General features: G+C 34.4%; 1 protein-coding gene across 1 annotated transcript; it reads right to left on the bottom strand.

The window, feature by feature from the left end:
* Positions 1 to 10,450: 10,450 nt before the first annotated feature.
* Positions 10,451 to 11,673, bottom strand: Smp_062540 (hypothetical protein; the record flags this gene model as incomplete). Its single annotated transcript, XM_018797135.1, has 1 exon — positions 10,451 to 11,673. The coding sequence occupies exon 1, from the start codon at positions 11,258 to 11,260 to the stop codon at positions 10,451 to 10,453; it is 810 nt and encodes a 269-aa protein (XP_018652207.1). The 5' UTR covers positions 11,261 to 11,673.
* Positions 11,674 to 12,978: the final 1,305 nt, after the last annotated feature.

The following is a 12,978-nucleotide window of genomic DNA, read 5'->3' as shown; positions in this document are numbered from 1 at the left end:
TTCGAATTCAAGCTTGATTACTGAGTTGGCTGGTTACTTCATAAATTAGTTATATTTGAAATCAGGTAAAACTTGCATATATGCTTTATTCATTGTGACTGACTGTCTATGTTCATGGTATTTTGATTCTGTTATTTATCCTGGAATGATGTTTAGATATTTAAAACATTTTTTTTAGAATATGGTTACAACACTATAAAGTTTTTCACACGTATTTCTCAGCTTAAATTACCAATATTTTTGTATAAAGATTACTGAAAATAAATGTTTATTGATATACAATCATTTGATTTGACTTTTTCTGTCATAAAATTCTACGGATCGATACCGTTTCAGATAAGTGCCTATATATTAATTATAATTTTCACATCTTTCTGTAACTATTGTACGAACAAACTTTGTAATAACACAGAATGGTTGATTTTATGGTTATTTCTCGCATAAAAGTTGCAATACCCGTAAAATATATCAAGATCACAAAATAAAGTGTGTTAATCGAATATAGATTGGATTAAAGCATGTTCCGTGCAGGATTGTGTGGAACACGCTGATTGGCTATTTCGTAATCAATCAGCGCCGGTGGATACTTGGAGAAGACTCTAGAATATTATTGTGTAAAAATTATGGATACACTAACGTTTTTCTTATTGTGATTCCTATTTCCATCCATCCTTGTTATTTGGAATATAATTACGTTCCTGTTCAACCGTGTTCTGATTCGGGGACTTGTCGAGTGAAGTAATGTCCAAGAATACTAAGTGACAAGAGTAGCTGGGTCGTTATAAGAGAGTTCAGAACGTTTCAAATTTTTAAATAAATTATCTTCGTCTAGATGGAACTTTGATAACAAACATTCGGACTACGTACTCGCGTAACCACTGTTATTACTCTCTATATTTTGAAGAGAAAAAACACTTCATTCAAGTCCAACCCAACTTTTATTTTACATGACTTCAGATATCTTATTTTAATATCGTTTCTATACGCCTTTTCGATGAAGCTGAACTGTACCACCGAAACAATGGCGTATGTGTGACGACTTCATGGTCACAGCTCATTTGCTAAAATAGGGTTGGGAGTTAACATTACGAGTTAGGATGAATACTTTCACTAATAAATGACATCAGCTATAATACAACGATCCTAGGCCTTAGTCTGATTGTAATAAGCAATTCATTATGCTTTAATGTCTCCTGATTTGTTAAATGCTTTGAGATCTCAAGGTTGTTCGGGGTATAGCGCGGCTTACCCACATTTCCCGTTTTATACGTTCGATTTTGATTTCTACCTTAAATTTGCATTTGTTTATTCATCATGCTGATTTTATTTAGTAGTTGATGGAACTACTTTTTTCCTAGCTAATGGAAAATAATCGTGATAAAATGCGTCTGTACCACTGAAGTGATTGTTCATTTGTGTTAATACTTCATTGAATCGTGGTTTTCTGATAAATTTACTCTGTCAAATTGTCCTTCGTACTATAATTTCCTGCTAATACGATTATCGAAATCCAAACTTGGTGCTTGCCGATTCTTAACGACACCGCTTTTTCTTTGTTAAGTAAGATTGTATGTTAGAGGATTAAGAGGTTCCTGATAACTTTGTAAACATTCTAAAAGCTAAGTAGAAAAATGTGTCAAGTAAAAGAATAAGGGGTTCTAGTTATCTGTTTTCGGTGTTTTACATCAGTCAAACTCCTGCATTTCTGTTTTAACGGCATCAGTGATTATCTCCTAAAACAAATCAATAAGAAAATGTATTCAGGTCGAACGTGGCTAACATAAACAATGACCGAAATCACTGGAATTACGGCAAATAGCTTACTAATATAAATTAAACTGTAGAGCAACACACCGCCTATCACATATCTTCATATCCTCTAGACAAAACGTTTTGAACATGTACTTGGATCTTGTAAGGTATAGTAAACTATACTTAAAGCTTTAAAAGATTTTGGTGTAGGAATCTTGGGTGACTGAGTTTCTGTTTCTAGCTGCGTTTCTTTAGCATGACTCAAAGTTCGTTATTGATCTTGGATATTGGAGAAACACATTTGAGTAGAAGAACAAGGGTGCGTTATTAGTTTTATTGTTGTTCATATAATTGTTTCCTTACACGGTCCAGTCCAACCAAGTATTAACCCTATTCTTTGAAAATTGGTACGGAAAACAGACTACACATCATACTAGTAATCAATAATCTGTTGGTCTAACCTGAAATTAAAAAATATAAGGACATCGAAATCAATAAACAAATTGACCTGTTTCTTATTCTGTAAAATGGAAAAAGGATACTAATTCCGAGGTCATCACTTTAAAACTGATCTTGAATATTATAAGATTTTACCTAAATTCTACCTTTTATCATTATAACTTGCAAAGCGGGGCTAACAATCTAATATTGTTTAAATATGAAGATGGATTTTATGCATCACTTGTTTGGGCCAAATAAACAAGCCATTTTTTAATAATCACTTGAAAGAACGTAGTCTTCATGGCTCGAATAGTTCGCCTCAAGCATAACTGTAAAGTCTTAGGAGTACTTGGGCTTACTAATTTGTTTGACCAATCTTTATTAATTAATGGAGGATTCAAGTAATTGTACAGGAATTTCGATTGATATCAATATTGAAATATGCCTTAGTTAACATTTAAAATTTTTTCAAGCCGGAACATTATGTACTGTCGAATTATTCAAATGCCTACACTATGTCCTACTCTACATCTTACATATTGGTAGCAATTCCAGTCAACTCACTACACTTTTATAGATCTAATTTTTCTTATGATTAATTGTAAATTAATTAGGTTTTGTCTTAAAAATATAATGATAAACAGTTCATATGCAATCATAATGAGACTTCGTGGGGATAACTAGTTCTGTGGTGAGTAAATTTTGCCAATCACTTTAAGATCTTGATCCAGATAGGTTATATGTCGTTCTTTTCCACTCCGAAGTATCTCTCCGTTATACTAAGAAAATACTTCGGTAATTAGTAATATCTTGTTACTGAATGGAATTCTTTTAGTAACTTAAAGTATTTCCTCTCAAACTTTAAACACACGTCATTCAATAATTATTATTATTATTAGGCAGTATATATTGCTTTCTGAAAACACATTAAATCTCATAAATAAGTACTGTTTAGACCATTGAAAAGATTTACTGATTATTTATTTGAACATAAATGTTGGCAAAAATAGCCACCAAAATAGATATGCGCGACACATAAGAAAAGGAAAGAGTTAATAGACAGATGAAGGAGGGTGACTATAGTAAAAAACTAATAAATAAAAATAATTAAACGAGAGTAGTGGATAATGAAGGAAACAGTTAACTTATGAAAAATATAATCAAGAATTCTTTTAGTTAAAGAAGTTCCTCTCATTGTTAGGAAGAAAACAAAGAAAAAACTATAGCAGAAGTTGAACACGATTGATGATCAAATTCGTAAAATACTTTAAGACATCTTGATTACAGTACAAACCATGGCTATTTTTAGACTAAACAGACTTCCACAATGAGTTTATTTAAATGATAGTTTTGTGCTCTATGCTGACAACCTTTGAGAAGCCAGGACCAATAGAATTTAATCATGTCAAAAGTAGAACAGCTATCCTGGACATCACTAGATGATCGTCATATAAAATCGTGAATTAAATCAAAGTGAAAATGGTGACTACTGGATTCTAACTCAGTGGTCTGAAAGCATTCCCAAATAGGTTAAAATACCTAACTGGACGTAGTGTAATATCGTGAGACGGTACTACCAATAAATTCAAACCAGAACGAAAGAGCTGTGCACTTCTCCCTGGTATCGATCTATGATGGAGACCTAATGAAGATATTATTCTAAGTTTACGATAATGTTGGCAATAGACTTAGTGACTTGGTACCACCGTCTAGTGGACCCAATAAAATTCGTTACCCTGGAGTTAGATAATGAATGCTAGATTCTTTAACGGGAAATGCTTTGCTGTTGAACACTTATGAGCAGTTAACACCGGTTTAAACTGTGTAACAAAGAGTCATATGCAAAGTAGAGACAAGTGTAGATGTTTATTGACCACAGTTGCTCAGTTAGACGAGATTAACGTCGAATAGTAACAGAGTTAAAACAACATGAGTGTTTGTCAAAACCAAACAGAAAAGTTAGTTAATAGAGAACGAATTAAATATGAGCATGAAATATTAATAAAACTTAAAATTTAGAAAACGGATGAAGATCGAATATATCTATGGTACAAAGACCAGCATTGAATCATGTCAACTACAATTTTGAATACTAAGTGTTATAAACAATAGGATACTGATTATAACGATAGGGTTTCTGGTTATAACAGTCCTTTCACTTTTTACACGTATGTGGGACGCCAATTTACCTTAGACGAATATCTACACTAGATTCCCACCCAGTGTCTATTCTACAGGACTTCAACACAAATCAGATCAAGAACACGAGATTAGCCTGACTATAACGTCAATATATTTCCACACCAAAATCCGACACAAGGAACAGTCAATTAATAACTGTCCATCAATAACTGTCAAGATAGGGGAATATATATAACACATATGACACCTGTCATCCTATCTAATGCTGACTCAGCAAAACAACCAATCATTGTCATCCTCGCCCACATATCACTAAGATACACTTATTTGACTGAACTCAAACAAGAAATTTGTACCTGATATGGTTCAATTCAACAGTCCATAATTTTTTTAAATGATGTCATGTGGTGGTCTATTATTCTTTTTCTCTATAACTCTCAATCAGTTTATATTAAAAAGTTTAGTTAGACTTGTAAATTATATTCAGAATCATATGTCATCGAAGGCAAATTAAACAATTAGGAAGGGGTTTTGTAGAGATTTTAGTAATTTTATGGTTCAAATCATGATTCAGTTGAAGTTAGACCACCATGGAAAACCTGAAACCAGTGGACGGCCGTTTCGTCCCAGTTCGGCGCTCCTCATCAGTGAGCACTCATGATCCCGCCTCTCCAGATTCTAACCCAGGACCTATCGATCTCGCGCGCGAACGCTTAACCTCTAGACTACTGAGCCGGCATCCAACGGTGTTCATGTCTAACTTAAACCAATACACGAAATTGAGCAACCATTCACCAATGTCTTCAGTAAGTTGATATCTTCCAACAGACCAGGTTGAACTCCACTGGTTGCTGCTTCTCACTAGAACTCCAGGAAATACCTCATAGAGCCAGTCACTAGTGAGCATATGATCATTATCAGAAGGAGGTGGATGCGCACTGCTGAGGAGTCCCACAATAGGACGAAACTGCCGTCCAGTGGTTCCAGGTTTTCCATGGTGGTTTAGCTTCAATTGAATCATGATTTCAACTATAAAATTAAACAATGATATAAGTAACAAGATAAATTTTAGCCCCAGTTTTAATTACGACAAGCCGTCAGGGAGAAAAATTGAAGATCATTGGGATTCTGTATCAACACAAACCACGTCGGTAGTGGAACAGATTGAACATAGTTGAAAGTCACCCAATTTCGCGGACTGGCTGAAATGGAGAATGAGAATCATTTGATTCTAACATATTATCACAAAGTTATCGTGTTAGTTTCGAAATATAAATGTGGTACGTCCGGTCCATACAATGTTGTTAGTGTATAGGACAAAAGAGTTCCAAAATGGGACGAATCCGGTGTCTAGAGTCCATTCGTTTTGAATCATTCTTCATCTGAGGCCAAAATGAACAATCTCTGTAAGCGGTTATCTTCATATAAGTTGCTATTCATTTATATTTAATCTCAAAAATGATTCTCCTGTCTAACTACAATCAAAACTAACCTCTCTATTCCAAAATTTTCAATTAGCGTTCACTCTATGTTCTTTTCTTCGCATTTAAGATTCTGACTATTTCAAACACGAAACTTGTATGCCTTTTGCACTAGGCGTTTTAAATTGTGTTGATGCATTTTTTACTGTAGATTTTAGTGAACTGTGTTGATCGTGTACTATTTGTTTCGTCTCATTAATTATTATCATATTCTCTAATCTTTAAAATTAGTGTTTACTCAACTATATATATATATATATATATATATATATATATATATATATATCAACATAATCCACGAGATGAAGAGCCACTTAAACTAGTGGCCACATGGCAACTTAATCGATAGAATTTGCTTAGTACTAAAGAAGGACATGACATTCATGATATCGGTCACTACCCAGTGATCATTTATTTGTGAACAGTCGTAAGAAGCGTACTGCCATGTTGAGTAGTTTTAAAACAGAAGAGGGGCTGAACTAACTAAATTCGGTATTCAGCAAACATTCAGATATATTGGCAACTCATATATTAATTGAAATCATAAAACCAAGTTTAATAATTAGCATATAAATGAGGTTTAAATAAATTTATTATCTTATGAAATAATACAGAATATTTTAAACCCGAAAGCGTAGAATACATCATAAAAGTTTTCAATAAAGGGTTGTGGAGGATTTCAGTGACCCATGAACTAACTTAGGTCAGACCATCAATGAAAACCTGGAAGCCCTGGACAACCATATCGTCTTAGTATGAAACTCCTCAATAGGGTGAATCCACGAACCCACGTGAAGTAATTGAACCCAAGACCTTCGATCTCGCACGTAAACGCTTAACCTATAGACTGCTGAGCCGGCATCCAACATTTTTAACGTCGAACATCAATTAATCCACGACATTGTGCGACTTTCTTCCATTGTCTTCAGTAGGCCTAACAACTGACAAAGATTAGATCTACTGGTCACGGTTTCTCACAAGAAATCTTGGTTCGATTCTCGTGTGCGGGGTCGTTGATGCGCACTGCTGATGAGTTTCATACTAGGACGAGATGGACGTTCAATACTTCCAGGTTTTCAATGGTGGTCTAACTTAAATGAGTTCATGATTAAAATGAAATTCAAAAGTCTCCACAACCCCATGATGAATTTAATGCCATTACTCTTCGTTTAGTCCCGTGAATATACGTATAGAATTAACTCACTTATAGTAGGGATTTTCTTCAGTTCATTGCAACTTAGCATTTTCTGACCTTATTCGTTAAAATATAGCTAGTGAAACCATGACTCCCCCCATCAAGATAAAGACGTCACGCAAATATACTGTAATAAATGACCTGAGTAGGAATAATACAATGTTTATATGTAACTGAATTCTTACACTAGCCGATTAATTTTCAAACTAAATGGTTTTCAGTATATGACTCTAGCATCTGGCTTCATAGATATCTTAATTTTGTTTTGGGAGAATAGTGCTGCTATAAACCATGAATAAGTAGTTAAAGAATTTACACGAAATTTTATTTGTGAAGTGCAGTGTTAAACTGAAAGTTTCACTGGAAAATTTTTCAAATGATATTCGAAATAAGGCCTTATCCGACACTGCCAGGAAATATTTTGAAGAAATTAGTATGAGTTGATGGTTGCTAATTCCCCACAACTAGCCATGATTTTATGATAAAACATAATAAAGTAAACACAACTTCTTCAAACATTTTGTAGAAAACAATGTGTACTCTGGAAATCAATACGACAACACACATAAAACTGATCAAAATCTTTATTTTAAATGGCTTTACCTTTCGAAATTGATTAGTATACCGTCCAAAAATAAGCTTTATGTTGCCACTAACTTCTAGTAGACTAATAGTATTAGAGATTATCCATTAAAGACACTTATATCTTCAATTAATATAAAGGATGGAGTATAAATTGTCACGCAGGAAAGTTTTATATCCAATCCCAATGAGGTCAAACTAATTTTTAATCGTTGCGAAACTGTATTTAATACTGATATATGTTCTCTCTATAGTAAAAATAAGAGAATAAACTACCAATTAATACATTGTTCTTTGTCTAAATAAGGGCTTATTTGTTTCATCATGTGTACTACTCAGATGGAGTCTGTTTTAACCTAAATTATAGACAATTACAGTACTAAGGTATCCATTCGGAATTTATTTGCTGGACGTCTTTCACATAGACTAATGCCGCGATACAAAATCAACAATAATAACTAGTTGACTTCGGTTAATGGTGATCCTGCGAAACGCGTTAGCATACAATAGTTTAACATACATTTCCGCCTTCTGATTTTAGAGATATGTGAAACAACACAGATCTCATCATATAGTTGATTCAAGTTAATCATAGATTGATTATACAACTGACTACAAATAAAATCCAGTAGTTGGTCCTTTTGTACAGTGGTTGGAGTTGGTATCCAAGATAACCTGCACCAAGGTTTCGCGAAAGTTGATACTTTTCAACAAGACGTAACCAGAACCTTGTAGGAACTGCTGCTTTCTGTGGTACCGGATAGTTGTTGTCCAAGTGAATGATCTGCAACATACGATTTCGATTAACAATCATATTGTCGAATCGGATAACACACTTGATCAACCCAATTTTAATGAAATCAAATATATTCTTTACATAGTCCTTTTTTGTAAATACATACCCGACATTAAACCGGATAAGGATGTAGAATCAGTGTAGATACCAAGGTGAACAGTGAAAAGCATTACACATAACTTCCTAGAATAGAGGTGGGTGAAATACGGGCCTGTAAGATAATCCAGAATTACGGGTAAAATCAGTCGCTTGTACACTAATTTGTGGAAATATGCAAATTCGTACTATAGCCCTTAGGAAATAGCGTTGGAAACCAGACTTGTTCTCTCATTTTGACAACTTGAGGAAAGACTACGCTAATTTCCGTACATCAGATGAACGATAGGTTTTGTCGGTGTCTGTTTAAGAATTTCAGAACTCAATAACTAATCCCCATGATATTTTCGAGATCTGATAGTTTGACTTATTGAATTCTCCATTCCCTTTTGGTATCGAAACAGATAATCATGATCTTAAATGAAACTAACAGAAATTCAAGCTGACAACCTGAATGGATGTTCAAACACGCAATAATGGATTATATTCATCACTGACAGAATGAATTCCGAAATTTGAAACATTTCACACGTAACATGTTATTTTTTTTGTGCGTCCTTTGAAATTTGTGAGTGAACGTTTTCATTTATGGACTTTGATAAGTCGAAGGTCAGATCTCAACTAAGAGATCCAAATATACAGTCAGTCATTACAACAAGAAAAACGATTCTTGATTACAATTCACTGTTGAAAACTATACACAGCTGCACTCATTTCACTGATATGATATCAATAACGCTAATATTTGTATACACAAATGTTGGTCTTGTTGTCGATATCTTAGTTAAAAACATTTTTAAGACCTTTCATGAACTCCGCAACCTAAGTCTCAGAGTTCATAAGGCCCCTTCGTAAAAATGTTTGCCGACATCTGTTCTGGAAGGCTAATAAACTCCAACATTTACAGTGAAGAAACAGGCTCAAAAGGAGAAAAGAAATCAACTTCAGGGACTAACCTAGGTAGTAAATGTTCGGCTATATTTTCAGTTAGGTATGGAAAATTCCTAACGATCATATCAACCATGACCATTAGGTGGAATTTTCAAGTCTAGTCTTTCTTTGTTCAGAAAACTAACCAAGCACCAAAAGATAAATAGAACCAAATAATATAACAAAACTGGAGAATGTCTTGGTTTAGGGAAGATAAGTTGTCATTCATTTCTTTTATGTTAGTGCTAGATAATTCGGTCTATTTATCAGATGACATTACCTTGGGACTGCTAATATCAAAGGGTTAATGCCCTAAATGATAAAGATAACTAAATACTAGCAGACGTCAAACGAAACGTGCGTAATGGATTCCACTGTTAGCAATCAACTATCTCTGCTTATAATACTATGAATGAAGTTACGTCGCTAATATAACTCTACAACTACATGAAGTGGTCTCGATATTCAATTACTTCTCTCGTAGTCTCTAAAAACAATAACTACAAGTACAAAATGTAAATTAAACATTCCAACACTTTTGCTCTCCATTAATTAAATAATATAACTCAACCATCAAGTACATGTTTATATACTCGGCTTCGTATCAGACAGTGTGAGAAATAGTGACATTATCTGGTTACCTATATCGAAGTAGGTAGAGCGATAGCTTGTTGGTCTGTACCAAGATGATTTAGCTGTTGGATTAGTATTTGGCTCCATGCATTTGGACTTCAGATTAGTTAAAGAATCTCATCACATGAAACCAATTCCAGAAAAAAACAAGAGGTATACTGTTAACAAGAGCCAGAGTGCTTTTTATTAACATTATATACATACTGACAATAATTACCATGTTAAAAGGAAATAATAAGATTGAATATGGATTTTTATGTAGTACATACGCATAAATGAGAAATCTGAGGTAGTAAGAAATCGAAAATGCTGGTCATAAATAAAGAATAGAAACATCCCTATAAATTTGCAAGAAAGTAAAAAGAAGCATATTCATACATTGTTATAGACAAAATATCTTTTTTAATTGATAAAAAGTCTACTTGGTTGAGATATTTGGTAATGCTTAGGTCCAACACGTTTAAGAGTAACCGTCAGACGGCGAGAATCTGGAGATGTAGAGTCAGAGAACAGAAGACCAGGGTGCCAACTGTCCTTTGAATCTGAAGTTCGAGACCGCCATGAATCATGAATGTAGGAAACTGAGGGAATATGAGATGAATTTGAAAGGAAATCATTTTTAATTTTATGTGCTGAATCACGAGCACATAATTCGAAAATACTCGATTGAATTTCTGGATGCAGAAGTGGAGGTGGAGGTGTACGGACGACTTCTGGTATACATCCATTATAGTTTTTATCATTATTATTATTATAGTGTTGAAGTGAATCTTTCTCTGATTTCTGTCGATGGTCTTGATTATTTATTTTAGTGTCAATTATTGGATCCGGAACTAGAGCATATTCAACATCACATGCCGGTAAAGAGTAATCATGATCAATAAGAATATGTTCAGCTGACATTATAGAACTTTTTTCGTCATTTGTAATGGACTTATTATAGAGACCGAAAGGGATTGTGGGTGTGTTAGGAATGTGATAATCACATGAGGAGTCAGTATCTAAATTGGGTTCAGTGAGTTCAGAATCAATCGAAAGGAGTTCACTTCTATCATCTGCTTCAGCTGTGGAATATATGGAGGGAGGACCCACATCATGAGAACTATCTGACAAAGTAAATGATGATGTTGTACGAAGTTTTGAAGGACTGGTTAGTAATGGAGGTTTCAGATCTTCAGAAAATGACTCAATATCCGTACATTTGTCCGGCATTGCATAATGCTGTGTTCCTGAAGCCACAACATATTTATTCCCCATAAAAGATAACCCTAATTGTGAGCTGTACTTAGCATAAAAACTTTTAGAATCGTCATTTGCATCTTCAACATCATGGCCGTTGTTATTTTGTGACTTGTCATTCAAAATTCCATCTTTATTTCCATACTTTATTGACCTTGTCTTAGAAGATCTCACCGTATTTCTAAACGAAACATACTCTACAGAATCTGGATAACTCGGCGGTTTACGCTGTCGTTGTTTGGATACCGGAGTGAGCAAACTGGCCTCGGCTATCAAACGAGCATCATAATTTGTTAGACGTCTTCGACAGTGTCCAGAAGCAGTAGATTGATTAAACAAATAATTAGTAGTTAATGGGTTTTTTAAATCACTACTACACTTCGTTTCATGCATAAGTCGTCCCAAAATAGGTTCCACATTCTTTGTTATTTCATTTTCAGCTGAAATTGCAGAACAAATGTCGATTCAGTCAATAAATAAAGTAAGATTGATGAAAACTATTTTCAAAAAAATGTTTCCCCTTCCAAAAAAAGAATTATTATAAACAATTTGCTTTCCTACATTCTCAATGAGATGCTGAACGTTACAACTTAGTTGGATACTCACGAACATAAGATTGTTGGATTAGCTTAAATATCATAACACAATCTGAGTAAAAGACAAAACTGTGAATCCACATACAAGAATGAACCCTAAAACGTATTTGCTGTTTCAAGTAAATATTTTTTATAATTTTTTTCACAAAGAATACTTGAAAATGGGATATTTAGTCAAACACTGCTAACATAAGCACCCCAGAACTCAAAATGCATTCGCCTATGCTTCATTGTTTGTTCAAAAAAATTTATTGGTGGTGTTCAATACTAGTTATTAAAGATGTTTTTGTGAGTATTAAACGCCTGAATGAAATTCATTTATTTATTTGAACACATAAACATTAGTACAAAGGGACACCGCAAACATATACGCCACACAAGTCACTTGATTTATGTGTGAGCTGTGATACTGCCGAGATGCCCAAACCGAAGCAGGTGGTTTTCCCAAGAGACCACACCCGGAGCATTCGACCTAAAGATCTGATCCACAAGGTGATGGAACAATGTCAGAAAATGCAGTCCCATGGTAGCCAGTGAACGACAGTTAGTTAGTACGCCATTTGTTCCCTTAGGATACTAGAGTCCATGTGCACCATTGGTTTAGAATCAGGGATTTTCAACTCCCCTAGGTGGACCTTCCGTGTCCATCAACCCGGTTAAGGAGTCGGACATTCACTTTTCGTCCTCTCAATTTCGTAAACAACACCCCCGCCACGAGAAGGCAGTGAGTAGGACTTCCCTGGCAAAGGCTATATACGCGCAGCCATGTGAGAGCATTTCGAGAGGGAGAGCGGACTCTCCCCACTCTCGGCCGTACCAGGGCATTTGGGAGCTAATGAAATTTAACTTGTAAAAAATGAGCTTCTGACCAAAATTTCGATGAATTTACGTAGGGGATTACGTAACTAGTTAGTAGCTAGTCATAAAAACAAATAACCAGTATATAATGATCATTCTAAATTTAAAGTATAGATTCAGCTCAGATTTACTGGGAAAATATTTTCATTAAACTCAATTATGAAGACAATGACCCCGAAAAGCATCATTAATAAAATATAGAACTAGAAAAACGACACGACTGGTTTTCTAACATAT

Source organism: Schistosoma mansoni, chromosome 4, assembly GCF_000237925.1.
Source record: "Schistosoma mansoni strain Puerto Rico chromosome 4, complete genome".
Taxonomy (NCBI): Eukaryota; Metazoa; Platyhelminthes; class Trematoda; order Strigeidida; family Schistosomatidae; genus Schistosoma; species Schistosoma mansoni.
This window is presented reverse-complemented; position numbering and strand designations above follow the sequence as displayed.